This window comes from Pristis pectinata, chromosome 30 (assembly GCF_009764475.1).
Source record: "Pristis pectinata isolate sPriPec2 chromosome 30, sPriPec2.1.pri, whole genome shotgun sequence".
NCBI classification, from domain to species: Eukaryota; Metazoa; Chordata; class Chondrichthyes; order Rhinopristiformes; family Pristidae; genus Pristis; species Pristis pectinata.
This window is the reverse complement of record NC_067434.1, coordinates 18,443,982-18,461,693: the sequence shown is the minus strand read 5'-3', so window position 1 is coordinate 18,461,693 and position 17,712 is coordinate 18,443,982. Positions and strand designations below refer to the sequence as shown.

The window sequence follows — 17,712 nt, the reverse complement described above, 5'->3', positions numbered from 1 at the left end:
TCTGTCCTCATTCATGCTCAGAGACTTGATGCCTCACAAATTGTTCGACAAAATCTCAAACTCTATAACGAACTGGGCAAGCACACAAACTCAGGACACAAGAAATTCTGCAGATGCTGGAATCTGGAGCAATACACAAGAACTCAGCAGGTCAGGCAGCATCTATGGAGGAAACTCATCAGGTTTAGTTACTTCATGCACTAAGCAGTGAATTACATAGTTAAGAAAAAATAACATTCTGTTCAATGTGTATTGTGATTAAGCCATACCAGTGTCCCTAATTCTGTGACCTTTCTCCGTTCTCAATAGTCTTTATTTCTGCCCTCCACCCTAGCTTTCCTTCAGTCAAGCACCAAACTTATTAAATGTTGGCATAAGGATTTAGATATTTTGTCTTATGCGGGAGTATTTCAATTGCAGAATAAATTAGGTACAGTACATATGACATTAATATACAAGTCTGCCGTGGGCTAATTGATTGCCTTCCTATGTGAGGAGGTATTAACCTGCTGACTAGACCAAAGACCTTATTCTGTTAAAGATTGGGTCACTGTTATAGAAGTGTAATAAATTAATTTGAAAATTGGGACTGTTGTAAAATAAGAGTATATTTTATTTATTTATTTTGTAAACAATGACTTACAACTGGAGATTTGCCTGGATATAAGTGAAAACCCAACCCAAATTCAACCTCAGCCTGTGGACTTGTAATTCTTTCACAAGCCAATAAGTCGACAATCTTAAGCATGGGATAATACCGAGCAGATTGTCCCGCCCTGGTACTGACTTGGTTGGCACAGCTTGACCCAAGTTGAAAACAATATATATTCAGTGAGCTGGGGTTGGGATGCCAGGTTCTATCCCCAATGTCTATTCCATGGCCAGATGGCAAGCTGACAACCTGTTGCCATGATTCGGATGATGATATTCACATTATGTCCTGTTCAAAAATGAAAAACAGAAGGTTATTTCATACTCCTTCAATCTAATCCCATCCTCATTAATAGACTCCGCAATCAGTGGAGAGAGTCTCGCCTAGAAATTCATTCATGGTGGGTAGTGCTTAAGGCAATGCATAGCATCAGAGTGTTGACATTGTGCTTCTGAAATTCATTACATTGAAGTTAATGAAGTTTGGAGGCAGTGCCATTGTTACTATGCAGCACATGTAGTGCTACCGCACAGGGATGCAAATTTCCATAGCTGTGGTGGAGAGAATTCTGACTAGGTGCATCACAGCCTGGTATGGAGCCTCCAATGCACAGGATCGCAAGAGGCTGCAGAAGGTTGTAGGCTCAGCCAGCTCCATCACGGGCACAACCCTCCCCACCATCGAGGACATCTTCAAGAGGCGGTACCTCAAGAAAGTGGCATCCATCACTGAGGACCCTCACCATCCGGGACATGCCCTCTTCTCATTACTACCATCGGGGAGGAGGTATGGGAGCCTGAAGACCCACACTCAACAATTTAGGAACAGCTTCTTCCCCTCCATCATCAGATTTCTGAACGGTCCATGAATCCATGAACACTACTTTGTTATTCCTTTTTTTGCATTATTTATTTATTTTGTAATTTATAGTAATTTTATGTCTTTGCACTGTACTGCTTCCACAAACAACAAATTTCACAACATATAAGTCAGTGATAATAAACCTGATTCTGATTCTGATTCAATGTGTACTGAACTGTAGGGTAGGGGAATGTTGGCACATTCAAAAGGCAGCAGTGTACTATCTGAGCGCCATAAATGAATGTGGATGCAATAATTAGTTCTAATGTGAAATTTGCTTGGGACTAGCCAGGTGGGTGAAGTGGTCTTCTCTGGTCATATACACTCACACAACCTCTTTCCTTTTACAGATGGCGTACATACACTTACTTGTGCACTGATGCTGCTAAACACAGACCTTCACGGACACGTAAGTACCAAAGCAAGTCTAGTCTTTATATAGCTCCTTTCACCATGTCCCAAAGCATCTTATAGTCAATGAAGTGTCATCACAGTTGTAATGTGGCTGTCAATTTACACATAGCAGATACCTGCCTATACTGAACCTGCACATTACATGTACCTACTGGATACTGAAAGGCCTGGATAGAGTGGACGTGGAGAGGATGCTTCCATCGGTAGGAGAGTCTAGGGTCTGAGGGCACAACCTCAGAATAAAGGGATGTCCCTTTAAATGTGAGATGAGGAGGAATTTCTTCAGCCAGGGGGTGGTGAATCTGTGGAATTTGTTGCCACAGAGGGTTGTGGAGGTGTATTTAAGGCACAGATTGATAGGTTCTTGATTGGTAAGGGGGTTAAGGGGAGAAGGTGGGAGATTGGGATTGAAAAAAAAAGCCATGATTTAATGGTGGAGCGGATGTGATGCGCCAAACGGCCTAATTCTGCTCCTATATCTTATGGTCTTATGGCAGAATGCTTCTACAGGAATGTGATTAAATGCTATTTATTTTAAAAACATTGAAGGATAGCTATTGAGCGGGACTTGGGAGGGAACTGTTTTATGTACCAAAGGTGCCACCGTGTAACCTCTCTTCCTAAGGTGACACCACGGACAGTGCAACGCTCCCTCAGTAGTGCACAGAGCGTCAGCCTGGACTTTTGTGGTCAAGCCCCACAGGTTTCCAACTTGGAGGTGAAAGGACTACTCGAAACTGATACGGCAAAGGTTTCAAAGTGTTAAACTAATTATCCTCATGGAGAACAGGGAGAGTCACATGGTCTTTGGCAGGTTTCCGAAGGGAGAATATTCCTGACAGATTTTTGAGTGGGATTTCGGAGGAGACACTTATTCTTCCAATGTCTGTTATATCCAAATATTCTTGCCCTCTAAGTGCAATTGTCCTGAAAACATAACTTGGTCCTACACCTCATGTTCAGCATCGGGGGAGTTTGATTAGAATGTATAAAGGGTTTTGTGTAAAGAATTTTGAGAAAGGTATGGCACACCTACAAAGAAAATAAGAAATAGAAGCAGGGAAAACCAACTCAGCCCCTTTAGCCTCTACCAGCATTAAAGTTTAGAGAAGCAAGGTGAAGATCAAATTAATGGTGGAATAGGATTAAGGCAGTCTGTCAGGATGGAGATATGATTTGCCTCCACTGTGCTTCCATGGATTCTAAGGTGATGATGAGACCAACAGGCTACTTTCCTGTACTAATCTCATAACCCTTCAGTTCATTAACATCCAAAAATCTAATGTGATTACAACACTATATATATTATTTATATACAGGAAGATCCCGGATTACGAACGAGTTCCGTTTTTGCGTCTGTTCGTAATTCGAATTTGTATGTAAGTCGGATCAGTTACTGTTTAGATAGAAAGGAAAAGATAATGATTAAAGGTTAACACTTATTCTCATTCCAATGATGTCTTGCATACCAGAAGGAGCCTTAATTAACAATTGTTCTCCCTCGGGCCAACGAACCGCTTAAAATGTGCAGTGTTTTGAGCGTCGCGCAAAGTAGTCCGCCCGTTCGTTAGTACGAGCCATTGCGTGTAACTCGATTTTTTAAGATAATAGGCTTTACGGAGGTCGGTTCGTAAGTCGGGCATTCATAACCCAGGGACTTCGTGTGTGTGTGTGTGTGTGTGTGTGTGTGTGTGTGTGTGTGTGTGTGTGTGTGTGTGTGTGTGTGTGTGTGTGTGTGTGTGTGTGTGTGTGTCTATTCCAACCTTTGTTAAAGATTGGTCATCACCTTTCAATAAGCAATTAAGTAGTGCCACAGGTAAAACCCCGGTCACTGCAGGAAGTATTTCACATTTGTCCAGCATGTGTGATGCTGAACCTGGCTTTTTGCATTGTCCTGCAATCACCAGCCTTAATAATTTTAAAGGAAGCGTTCAAAGAAGGGCTTACTTGTGAGCGAGGAATAACCAAAGAAAGCACAGTTCTGGTCATTGCATTACAGGGAGAATGAGGCAGCACTTCAGGAGATTTATCATCACGTTCCCAGGAATGGAGTTATGAGTGAAAATTAGCTAGCTTGTGGTTGTATTCTTAGGATCAAAGGAAGATTACCTACTGAGTATTGAAAGGCTTGGATTGAGTGGATGTGGAGAGGATGTTTCTGGTAGTGGTAGAGTCGAGGACCAGAGGGCACAGCCTCAGAATAAAAGGACATCCCTTTAGAACAGAGATGAGGAGGAATTTCTTCGGCGAGAGGGTGGTGGATCTGTAGAATTCATTGCCGCAGATGGCTGTGGCGGCCACATCATTGGGTATATTTAAAGCGGAGGTTGATAGGTTCTTGATTAGTGAGGGTGTCAAAGGTTATGGAGGGAAGACAGGAGAATGGGTTTGAGAGGGAAAAATAAATCGGCCATGATCGAATGACGGAACAGACTCAATGGGCCAAATGGCCTAATTCTGCTCCTATGTTTTATGGCCTTATTTAATAGAAGCATATAAAATCATGAGAAGCCTACACGAGGGTATCAGGAAGGACCCAATTCATAGAGTCATGGAGTCATACAGCACAGAAACAGGCCCTTGGGCCCAACTGGTTTATGCCGACCAAGATTCCCAAGTAAGCCATTTACCCACGTTTGGCCCATATCCCTCTAAACCTTTCCTATCCATGTATGAATCCAAGTACCTTTTAAATGTTGTTAATGTACCTGCCTCAACCACTTCCTCTGGCAGCTCATTCCATAGACTGACCACCCCATGTGTGAAAAAGTTGCCCTTCAAGTTCCTATCAAATCTCTCCCCTCTCACCTTAAACCTATGCCCTCTAGTTCTTGATTCCCCAACTTGGGGGGAAAAAAGACTGTGCACATTCACCCTATCTCTGCCCTAATAATTTTATGCACCTTTTACACATAATTCCTTCAACAAGGAGGGCTATAGTTAAGGGACTGATTAAAGGGAGAAGGAAGATTCAGAAGCAAATTTTTAAGCAAGGAGGAATTGGGATCTGGAATTCACTCGATGAAAAGGCAGTGCAGGTAAAAAAATCTTCCCCTCATGAGGCCATGCAGGTCGATAGGGTTGTTAAGAAGGCATATGGTGTGTTGGCCTTCATTAGTCAGGGTATTGAGTTCAAGAGCCGCGAAGTGATGTTGCAGCTCTGATCAGACCACACTTGGAGCACTGTGTTCAGTTCTGGTCACCTCATTATAGAAAGGATGTGGAAGCTTTAGAGAGGGTGCAGAGGAGATTTACCAGGATGTTGCCTGGATTGGAGAGCATGTCTTATAGGTTGAGTGAGCTCGGGCTTTTCACTTTGGAGAGAAGGAGGATGAGAGGTGACTTGATAGAGGTGTACGAGATGATAAGAGGCATAGATCGAGTGGACAGTCAGAGACTTTTTCCCAGGGCGACAATGGCTAACACAAGGGGACATAATTTGAAGGTCATTGGAGGAAGGTATAACAGGGATGTCAGGCACTGCTGGCGGAGGTTGTGGGGGCAGATATATTAGGAACATTTATAAGACTCTTAGAGAGACACATGAATGATAGAAAAATAGGGGGCTATGTGGGAGGGAAGGGTTAGATAGATCTTAGAGCAGGATAAAATGTCGGCACAACATTGTGGGCCGAAAGCCCTGTACTGTGCTGTAGTGTTCTATGTTCTATGTTCATTTAACAAGCACATGGAAAAGCAATTGAAGATCTGTGACATGTTGGACTGAGACCAAGAGAAGCAGAGTAGGATTAGTCTTAATAACACCTTATTTGGCTGGATATATATAACTGGCCAAATAGCCTCCTTCTGCACCATAAATTTATTTAATTTTATGACACAGTCATATTTCTGCACATGCAAAGATAACATTGTCAGGAGGAGCTGGGTTCAACTTTATCTAACAGAGCAGTTTTAACATTACATTACACGTTATCTCTGGTGCATTTTACAACTCGCGCAAACACTCTAAAGAAATAGATGATCTCAGAGTAAAGGCATATCAGTTCTTGCTCAGCCAATGATTATATTGGTTCATCAAAGTAAAATTGGAAATTAAAAACAGGAGGTAATGATCCAGCCCTCAAGCATGTTCAAAAAGAAAGATAGGTGTACATTCTTAAATGTTTTTCAGAAGTTTAGGACAAATCAAAATATCATGGAAATGTTTATTGAAATTTGGTTGCTGTTGGGACATTAAGAAATCAGAAAGGTGGGTGGGGGGAAGGGGTTCAAATATTTCAACACTTGTTGGTAATGATTCATTAGACCCAGGAAAATGTGTAACACTTCTCATAGTTTCACCAAAAGCAAATATCGATGATGAAATTCACCACCACCTTCAGTGGGCCTGCAGAACCTTTGATCAATTGAGGAAAAGGGTGTTTAAAGATCAAGATCTTGAACCTAGAACAAAACTCAGCAGTGATTCTTGGCGTCCTATATGCTTCTGAGACGTACTGACATCAGCAACCTGAAGGCACTGGAAAGATACCACCTTTGCTGGCTCCACAAAATCTTCCAAATGCACTGGAAGAGCAAACCAACATTATTGTGGAGACACAAGAGACTGCAGATGCTGGAAATCTGGAGCAACGCACAAAGCACTGGAGGAACTCAGCGGGTCAGGAAGCATCTATGGAGGGGAATGGACAGTCAATGGACAGTTTTGGGTTGAGACCCTCCATTTGGACTGAAAGGTAGAGGGGTTATAGCCAGTGTCATCACCACCTTTCAGTCCAGATGAAGGGTCTCGACTCAAAATGTTGACTGTCCATTTCCCTCCCTAGATGCTGCCTGACCTGGTGAATTCCTCCAGCGCCTTCTGTGTTATCCCATCTTGATTCCTTGTTTGTGGAGAGAATTCCAGATTTTGACACACTTGTGAAGAAGTGCGTGATGGCACCATGCCCAAGCTCTGGTTTCGAGCATGCTCACTTGTTCAGGACTCCCGTACCTGAGCATACAGTGAGAGAAAATTTTTAAAAAGTGCAGATGCTGGAAACCTGAAATAAAATCAGTAAATGCTATGGCCACTCATTGATGGTGGGGATGGAAGAATGGGAGCAGGGAGTCACAAAGTGAGCAACCCCTACGAGATGCTGAAAGAAAAGGAAGGGGAATATGTGTCTGGTGGTGGAATCTCGTTGGAGCTGGTGGAAATTATGAAGCACGATCTGCGGAGGCTGCTGGGGAGGAAGGTGAAGACCAGGGGAACTCTGTTCGTGCTCTATCCAAAGGACAAGGACTGAGAGCAGGTGTGTGAGAAACAAATGGACGTGGTCAGGGGCTCTGTCCGCTGTCATAGAGAGGAAGCAGTGGTTCAGGAAGACATTTCAGAGGCTTCTCTGCAGAATATCTCATTAAATGCAACAGAGACGGAGTACCTGAGAGAATGGAATAGAGTCCTTACAGGAGACTCCTGAGTATTTCCAGCATTTTCTGTTTTTATTTCCGAGGAAGTGATTTTCCTCAATCTGCCCTCTGCTTCACCTGTGAATCCAGGGGGGTCATTTATTGCATCCGGTGCTCCCGATGCGGCCTCCTCATCGATGCAGATTGGGTGACCGTTTCGTCGAGCACCTTTGCTTTGTCCACCGCATCAGCCAGGATCTCCCGGTGGCCAGCCACTTCAATTCCACTTCCCACTCCCACACTGACATGTCTATCCACGGCCTCCTCTACTGCCACATTGAGGTCAGACGCAGGTTGGAGGAACAACACCACATATTCCGCCTTGGGAGTCTCCAACCTGACAGCCTCAACATCAATTTCTCGAACTTCCGGTAATCCCTCCCCTCTGTTTTCTCTTTCTTCCCCCTCTTTTTCTCCCCCCTTCATTTTCCCTCATTTCTGTGGCCCCCCCACCCCTTCCCTTTCCCCTCCCCCACCCTCACGACCTGCCCATCGCCTCCCTCTCATTCCCCACCTCCTTCCCTTTATTCCATGGTCCACTCCTATCGGCTTCCTTCTTCGTCAGCCCTTTGCCTCTTCCACCGATCACCTCTCAGCTTCTTACATCACTCCCTTTCATCCCCCCTTCCCCCACCCACCTACCTTCCCCCGCTCACCTGGACTCACCTGTCACCTGCCAGCCTGTGCTCCTCACCCTCTCCCTACCACCTTATTCTGGCTTCTGCCCTCTTCCTTCCCAGTCCTGATGAAAGGTCTCCACCCAAAACATCGACTGTTTATTTTTCTGCAGAGATGCTGCCTGACCTGCTGAGTTCCTCCACCATTTTATCTGTTGTTCCAGATTCCGGCATCTGCAAAATCTCTTGTGCCTTCAAATATCTTATTGCCTGAAGTAGATCACCCCCTAATGGTCAGCATGGACATAGCAGGCAGTGTGGCCTCTACCTCTGCTGTAAATTTCTATGACTCTGGTAAATTCAGTCCACAGTGGTGGGGTTCAACCTGCTCATAGAACTCCAGCTCTGGTCTAATGAGGTCTTCATTTGGATACAGGACAGCAATCTAAGCCTCAAGTTATTATTGGCTAGCATCCCATTGGCCTTTTGGATTATAGTCTGCACCTAACCATGAAATGTTAAATGATTTTTGCTTAAACCCCAAGTATCTCTGAGCCTCCATTGTGTCCTCATATTTCATGATGATGTTGGGGAGGCCATTTGGCCCATCGAGTCTCTGATGGCTCTCAGAGCAATCCTCTCAATCCCACTCCCCTATCCATTTACCAAGAGCCTATTCTCCTCTGGCCACCCTGGCTGTGTTATGAGGCTGTCAGGTTGGAGACTGAGGTGTTGCTCCTCCAACCTGCGTCTGACCTCAAAGTGGCTGTGCTCTGAGCCCACACGCCCATTGACTCCCCATCTGGGTCACTGGAGCAATACACTTGTTTCTGGGTCACTGGAGCTGTGTTAACTGCAGAACCTGAACCACCACTGTTCTGTCTCCCTTTTCACCATTTAGAAAGTACTCTGTTCCATTCACATGAACAGGCAGGGAATGGAGGGATACAGATCATGTACAGGCAGATGAGAGTTCGAACTGGTATCATGGTCGGCACAGACATCGTGGGCCAAAAGGCCTACTGCAATGCTGCACTGTTCCATGTTCATTCTTTCTAGGTCCAAGTTACATGAGTTACCATAAACAGCCAACTGCAAGTAGTTTCTATAAAGGTCAGTAAATGTGTTTTGCTTATGTTTGTGAACCTTTTTCCTTTGTTGATTGCAGAATATTGGCAAAAGGATGTCTTGCTCTGACTTCATCTCGAACCTGGAGGGGCTGAATGATGGCAAAGACTTCCCCAAGGATTTGCTCAAGGTAAAATGATTCATTGAAATGAACACAGAAACAGGTCATTTACCTCCTGAGGTCTCTTCTGCCATTCAGTCAGAGCGTGGTTGACCCGTGCCCTAACTAATTTATCTCTGGTCAGTGGAATGAGTGTCAGAGGCAGAGTACAAGGCAAAGAAACAACTATATGGCATGATTAGTACTCCTGATCAATGATCAATTTCAAGATACATATTCTAGTCTTGGCACCATATCCCTTAACAAAAATCTATTAATCGTAGATTTAAAAGGAACAACTGACCTGGCTTTGACTGGTTTTTGTTTCAAACTTCTACTGCTTTCTGCCAAGGTACATGATGACATTGTTCTACAGTGAAATCCAATTGCCACAGCGTTGTCTGTTCATTAAATTCACTATCTTTTTGAGTCAGATTCAGAATCAGATTTATTATCACTGACATATGTCATATGAAATCTGTTGTTTTGTGGCAGCAGTATAGTGCAAAGACATAAAATCTATAAATTACAAAAATAAATTAGTGCAAAAAAAGGAATAACGAGTTAGTGTTTATGGGTTCATGGATCATTCAGGAATCTGATGGCATCACCATTATTTACAATGCCACCTTTCTTTGTACTATTGGCAAAGTTGGACATGTGGTTTGCTAGCCTCAAGTTTTTATTGGGACTTTTTAGTTTGGACTGAGGATTGAAGATTTTGTTATAATCATATCTTGTTGCCTTTTTCCAAATATAACAATTCTGATCACTTGTCAATGATAATAAAATCAGAAGGACTGTAAAATAACTTGAGCAGATATTTTGCTGATGTCATGACTTTCTACCTCTGAGCATGCTGTTGGCTACTTGTGTAACAACTGAGCTGTCTGGCATTTCATTAACGAAGTGAGCATGGACGGAAATGAACTTCATGTTCAAACTGACCAGCTTTGATCATATCAAGGCACTAAGAACAGTCCATTGCCTCAAGGTGGATGCAGCCAATCTCAGACTTCCTGCAGGGTTTTGACCCAAAATGTGGACAATTCCTTTCCCCCACAGATGCTGCTCGACCCGCTGAGTTCCTCCAGCAGGTTGTTGCTCAGGCTTCCTGCTCCTTGATATCCTGGCCTGTTTTGTGAACCCATTGCTTCCCCGAAGTCTCTTCTCACATATGCCCTTAAAGGGCCCAATACACGTTGTAGTGTCATAGAGATACAGCACAGAAACAGGCCCTTCAGCCCATCGAATCTGCACTGCACCCATTTTTTACTTTAGATAAGGTATCTTTATTGGGACTTTTATTGGTACATCAAAACACACAGTGAAATGCATCTGCATAGAGTGTTCTGGGGGCAGCCTGCAAGTGTTGCCACACTTCCGGCGCCAATATAGCATGACCACAACTTCCTAACCCGTACGTCTTTGGAATGTGGGAGGAAACCGGAGCACCCGGAGGAAGCCCACGCAGTCACAGGGAGAATGTACAAACTCCTTACAGACAGCAGCCGGAATTGAACCTGGGTCTCTGGCACTGTAATAGCATTATACTAACCGCTATACTACTGTGCCTACCCTAACCCATTTTATTCTCCCCGCATTCACATCAACTGCCCCTCTAGATTCTACTACTCATTTACACAGTTGGGACAATTTACAGTGATTAATTAACCTACCAACCTGCACATTTTTGGAATGTGGAAGGAAACCAGACACTCGAATGAAATACTTGTGGTCACAGGGGAAACATGCAAACACCACAAGCAGACCCAGAGGTCAGGATTGAACCTGGGTCTCTGGAGACATGAGGCAGCAACTCAACTACCTGCGCCACTGTGCTGCCTCCAGCAGGGGTTTTGACCCAAAACATCGACAATCCCTTTCCCCCCACAGATGCTGCTCGACCCGCTGAGTTGCTCCAGCAGATTGTTTGCTGCTCCAGATTCCAGCATCTGCAGTCTCTTGTGTCTCCTGTCAAGGACTTGTGATACCCAAATAATTGAAACCCCTTTTATGTTGTTCTCCCAGAGAGAATATTGCAGGTTAACTGAAGGGCTTCAGTGGTGTCGATGTAGCAATAGTTTGGGCAACCAAGATTATGGTCTTTAAATATGAAATCCACTGAAATTCCCAGCGAGGAATGAAAGAGAAAGTGCATTGAAGGAGTGCTGTTCATGTGGATCTCATTGATGCATATAGGGGAGGCTGAGAAACAAAGAGACCACCTAGCAGTCAAGCATGCACAGTGGACAGTTGGAATCATGTCAGGCGAATGAAAATTGATTTTGCAGTCTGTTTAGTCATATTGCCTGAAATGAATTGGAAATAAATGAGTAACTCCTCCCAGAGGCCACAGTATGCTAATAATTTAAGACAGGAGGAACAGGTGGACATATAGCCATATGTAAGCTTTCCTTGGCACCTGTCTAGGTCTATAGACTGATAGGGGCAGCACAGTGGCATAGCTCATAGAGCTGCTGTTTCGCAACTACAGCAGCCCAAGTTTGATCCTAACCTTGGGTGCTGCTGTGCTGAGTTTTTAATGAGGTACAGTGAAAAACTCCTTTGTATGCCATCCATACAGATCATTTCACCACATCAGTACATTGGAGGTAGTGCAAGGAAAAAACAATAACAGAATGCAGTGCTGCAGTTACAGAGGAAGTGCAGTGCAGCAGACAATAAGGGCAAGGCCATAATTGAGGTAGATTATGAGGTCAAGAGTCTATCTTATCGTACAAGAGGTCCATTCAATAGTTTATAACAGTGGGATAGAGCTGTCCTTGAGCCTGGGGTACGTGCTTCCAGGCTTTTGTACCCTTTGTCCAGTGGGGGGGGGGGAAAGAAGAGAGAATGTCTGGGGTGGTGGGGTCTTTGATTATGTTGGCTGCTTACCGAGCAGCGAGGAAGTGTAGACAGAGTCCATGGAAGAGAGGCTGGTTTTTTACAATGTGCCAAGCTGTGTCACAACTCTCTGCAGTTCTTGCGGTCTATGTGCACCAATAAAATATTACAGGGATCCTGGGAAGTGTGTCAACATTTCTGGGGATCCTGTGAAGTGTGCCAACAATTTTGGGAGTTCATAGGAAATGGTATCAACATTTTTTTTGGGGGATTGCGGGTAAGAGTATCAATATTTCCAGGGGACCTCTCAAATAGTGTTAATATCTGACTACAAACTTGCTGATTGTTTTATTGCTAGTCCAGGGTCTAAAGGAGTGGCTAAAGTTTTACAGGGAATCTTCTCCCCAGCAAGTATTATAGAACCGGAGTCTTCAAGTCTGTTGTTTTTTATATATAAGACAAAAATCTTTTAACTTCTTGCTTATGTAGATGGTGTTCTGTTGGTTGTTTGACTCAAGCTGACTGTCCTGTTGTCTTGTCATTGTATGGGTCATCATTTCAACCAGAAGAGTGGGATTCCCCTGAGAACATGCTCTGTGGGGAGGGTGGAGGAGATGCTGAGCAATGAACCATGCTCAGGATGCAACACCAGCATCCACAAATGCAAGGCCCCAGTTCAGATACTTTTGAACGTAGAAGATGTGGCTGTATTACTGAATCTTTGAGTTACTGTGCTCTTACAGTGGACAGCAGCAAACACAGTTCATAATCAGGTTTATTATCACTGACATATGAAGTGAAATTTATTGTTTTGTGGCAGCAGTATAGTGCAGATACATAAAAAATCTATCCGTGATGGAGCTGGCTGAGTCTACAACCCTCTGCAGCCTCTTGCGATCCTGTGCATTGAAGGCTCCATACCAGGCTGTGATACAACCAGTCAGAATGCTCTCCACCATACATCTATAGAAATTTGTAAGAGTCTTTGGTGACATACCAAATCTCCTCAAACTCCAAACGAAATAGAGCCACTGGTGTGCCTTCTTCATGATTGCATCAATGTGTTGGGCCTAGGATAGATCCTCTGAGATGTTGATGCCCAGGAACCTGAAGCTGCTCACCCTGTCCACCACGGACCTCTACAATGAAGGACTGCTGTGTATTCTCCAGACTTCCCTTTCCTGAAGTCCACAATTCACAATGAAGTCCTCAGTTCTTGCGGACATTGAGTGCGAGGTTTGTTTTGCGACAGCACTCAACCAGCCGATCTATCTCACTCCTGTACGCCCCCTCATCGCCATCTAAGATTCTGCCAACAACAGTGGTGCCTTTGGCGAATTTATAGATGGTTTGGAGCTGTGCTTAGCCACACACCTGAGTGTAGACAGAGGTAGAGCAGTGGGCTAAGCACGCATCCTTGAGGTGTGCCTTTGTTAATAGTCAGTGAGGAGGAGATGTTATTAACCGGATCGCACTGACTGTGGGCTCCCGATATGAAAGTCGAGGATCCAGTTGCAGAGAAAGGTACAGAGGCCCAGGTTTTCAAGCCTACTACTGAAGGAATGATGGTGTGAACACTGAGCTGTAATCAATAAACAGTAAGCCTGACGTATGTCATGTGGTTGTCTAGGTGCTTCAAGCTGAGTGGAGAGCCAGTGAGATTGAGTCTGTTGTAGGCTGTTGTGGCAGTAGGCAAATTGCAGCGGGTCCAGGTCCTTGCTCAGGCAGGAGTTAATTCTAGCCATAACCAACTCTTGAAGCACTTCATCACAGTAGATAGTGAGTGCTACGGGCAATAGTTGTTGAGGCAGCTCACCCTGCTCTTCTTGGGCAATTGGCTGGGCTACCTATAAAGCTGCCCCTGCGCCACTTGGTAGCGATTGGTTCTAGACGTGACACAGTCAACCCCTTCAGGATCTACGGAAGGAGCTAGAGGGAAAAAATGATAGTCATGACATGAGTGCATCACTGCAAATGGGAGGATCTGTTGTCCATCTCTAATTGCTCTAGAACTGGAGGAATCAACCACATTGGTGGGTCTGGAGTCACATGCAGGACAGACCAGGTAAGGACAAGATTTCCTTCCCTGAAGGACATTCGTTTATATGTGGGTTTTTACAACAATCAGGTCATTCCCATGCTGTGACAGATTATTTATATAAATGATTTGGATGCGAATGCACAAGGCTTGATTAGTAATTTCGCGGATGGCAAGAAATTAGGTGGTGTTGTTGATAGTGAGGAAGGTTATCGTAGATTACAGGGGGATCTTGATCAGTCAGGGAAGTTGGCCGAGAAGTGGCAAATGGATTTCAATACAGATAAGTATGAGGTGATGCATTTTGGAAAATCAAACCAGCATAGGACTTACAGTATACTACAAGTGGTAGGGCATCAGGGAGTGTCATGGAATAGATGGACCGAGGAGTACAGGTGCATAGTTCATTGTAAGCAGCATCACAGCTAGACAGGGTGGTGAAAAAGGCATTTAGCACGCTGGCCTTCCTCACTCAAAGCACTAAGTATACGAGTTGGGACATTATGTTGCGGCTGTATGGGTCGTTTGTGAGGCACACTTGGAGTACTGTGCGCAGTTTTGGTCACCCTGTTATAAGAAGATGTGGTTAAACTGGAAAGGGTGCAGAAAAGATTTATGAGGATTTTGCCAGGACTAGAGGGCCTGAGTTATAGGGAGAGCTTGGCCAGGCTGGGTCTTTATTCCTTGGAACATTGGAGAATGAGGAGTGACCTTATAGAAGTGTTTAAAATTATAGGAGGCATAGATAAGGTGGACGGTAATAGTCTTTTCCCAGGGTAGGGGAGTCCAAAACTAGGGGGCATAGGCTTAGGGTGAGAGGGGAAAGATTTAAAAGGAACCTGAAGGGCAACTTTTTCACACAGAGGGTGGTGAGTATATGGAACGAGCTGCCAGAGGAAGTAGTTGAGGCAGGTACAATAGTATCATTTAAGAAGCACTTGGATAGGTACATGGAGGGGCGGGGCTTGGAGGGATATGGGCGGAACGCAGGAAATTGGGACTATCTGGGTGGGCACCATGGTCAGCATGGACTGGTTGGGCCGAAGGGCCTATATCCGTGCTGTATTGCTCTATGACTCCATGACAGGGTTCTGTTCCTCAGAACTGTTTGTAACCTGAGCTGTTCGTAAGTCAGAAGTGAACGAAACCAGTGTGTGGGAGAGGATCACAGTAACAGCGGTGACGGGAGACCGAGCAGGCACGGGAAGAGCGGCCGCCAGCCGGCCTCACTGACTCGGTGAGTGAGCGAGTGAGTCTGCTTAGCACTCCCAGCTCTGCTCAGCTCCACCCAGCCCCCAAATGTTGCAGCTGGTAGGACAGAAGGCACACGGAAATGTCCCATTCCCATCCCACAGAAGATCCCCGCAGCAACCGGCAAGTCCATCCCCATCCATTCCGCCGGTCTCCCAAACGCTCGTTCGTATGTGCGAGCTGACCATAAGTTGGGTATTCTTAACCCAGGGAGGACCTGTACTGTTACTGAGACTAACTTTAATTCCCCTTTTACTCAATTATTAAATATAAATTCCTCAGCCTCCATTGTGGGATTTGAACTTGTATCTGTACCTCAATGGTCCAGAACTCCGGCTGCTGGTCCAGTAACTTCACTGATCTACTATACCATCAACAAATTAGACAGCAGCCAACCAGAAATCCCAGTTTTTCCATGAGCTCCAGTTAAACAACCTCCAGAGGTGAGAATACAGGTTGGAGAAATGATTTAAATGTCAATGGGATGGCAGCCTTCATGTCAAACAAGAGAGTTCGGCATAAGCACAGAAAACACTTGAAACACTCAGCAGATCAGGTAGAATCTGTGGAGAACATTTAATGTTCTGTTTTTCACACTGAAGACTTTTCACTGGAGCCCCAGCAAGGAGTCAGAGTCTGATGAAACATTAACTCTGTTTCTTTTTCCACAGGCTCTGCCTGACCTGCTGAGAATTTTCTGCTTTTACTTCAGACTCCCAGCATCTGCAGTCTCTTTTTTACTTTTAAAAGAGAAGTTATTTCAGAGTCATGTAAAACTCTGCTTTACCTCATTCTTGGTTGAGTTTTGAGGCACCACAACCACAATCCATTGTCCATGGAGAGTTCCAGCACAGATCCACGGGGAGGAAGGGTGAAGTTACTGAGGACAGGTGGTAAAGGATGGGCTTGTGTTGGTCTCATCTGGGCTCAGTGGGTAGTGTTCAAGCCTTTGAGCCAGAAGGGTTTGCATCCTACTCCAAAGGTTTGAGCATCAGAGTCTTGCTGCTACTGTAGGGTTCTGCCGGGGTATTGCCAGAAATATTGTCTGGAGCTAGAGTAAGGCTCCATCTGATCTCTCCAGAGACCTTCAAAAGATACCCTGGCACTATTTGGAAGACGGACAAGTTTCCTTGCCATTACTTATGCCTTGACCATATATCTAGTTTTAGATGTTGACTATTATAACATTATTATTTGTGGGAGCTTGCTGTGCACAAATTGGCTGCCATGTTTACTGCATGGCGACAGTGACTACACTTCAAAAACGGTCAAGGAATAAGTAATGGCAAGGCACTCCTGTGAGATTGAGGATGAATTTCTCCCGCTCCTGTTACTGAATGGACATTTTGTATGATAAGGTGGACTCTTGATCTCACAATCTACCTCATCGTGGCTTTGCACCTCAATGTCTGTCTGCATTGCATTCCCTCTACAACTGTAAAACTATATTCTGCATTCTGTTATTGCTTTTCCCTTGTACTACCTCGATGTATTGATGTTGTGAAATGATCTCTCTGGAAGTAAAAGCAGAAAATTCTCAGCAGGTCAGACAGAATCTGTGGAAAAAGAAACAGAGTTAACATTTCAAGTTGAAGCCCTTTCGTCAGACTCTGACTCCTTGCTGGGGCTCAAATGAAAAGTCTTCGATGTGAAAAACTGAACATTAAATGTTCTCCATAGATGCTGCCTGATCTGCTGAGTGTTTCAAGTGTTTTCTGTGCTTATGCCAAACTCTCTTGTTTGACGTGAAAGCTGCCAGCCGATTAACATTTAAATTGTTTCTCCAACTCTGTTTTGCATTGTACCTCAGTACATGTGACAATAATAAACCAATTACCAATTAAATATTAATGTACTGCCCATATTGGACTGGAGTCTTCCAGTGTCCTCAATGTTTACAATGGACAGATAATGTGACTACCACTGACTGTGCGGAAGTCCTGACTGGAGATTTTTAGTAAATGGCAATATACCAGAAGTCCTTATTCTGCAGTGAAACGTCTTTATCTGAAATTGAGATTTTATAGCAATCTTAATGTAACTGCTGACACTTGGAGCTCGTTTCTACCCCTCTTTGTTACGAGTTAAACCCTGTGTATATCGTTCTAGTGGGCAACTTCCCGTTCATTTTCCTCCCATCTCAGTGGCCCATTGCCAACCTCATTTGGGGAATGACTGGTTTGCTTCTCATTGATTGCAGTAACTTTATGGCTGAGAGGTCCCGCTTTTAAGCTGAAACACCATTGCTATTAATAATATAAACTGCAGTCTTTCCTTTTATCTAACACTGGTTTCACACACGCTTCCTCTCTTTGGCCCAAGGCTACCAATATCCTCCCAAATGCTCTTCTCCATTTGGAGCCATCATGAGACATCAGCAGCTCTGCTAGCT

At 44.5% G+C, this 17,712-nt stretch overlaps 1 protein-coding gene across 1 annotated transcript in view; it reads left to right on the top strand.

The window, feature by feature from the left end:
- Positions 1-17,712, top strand: part of LOC127584624 (PH and SEC7 domain-containing protein 1-like) — a 106,327-nt gene that overhangs the window by 40,056 nt on the left and 48,559 nt on the right. The window contains exons 5-6 of the mRNA XM_052041440.1: positions 1,864-1,922; positions 9,125-9,214. Coding sequence (XP_051897400.1) covers positions 1,864-1,922; positions 9,125-9,214 — 149 coding nt within the window. The remainder of the gene's footprint in view (positions 1-1,863; positions 1,923-9,124; positions 9,215-17,712) is intronic.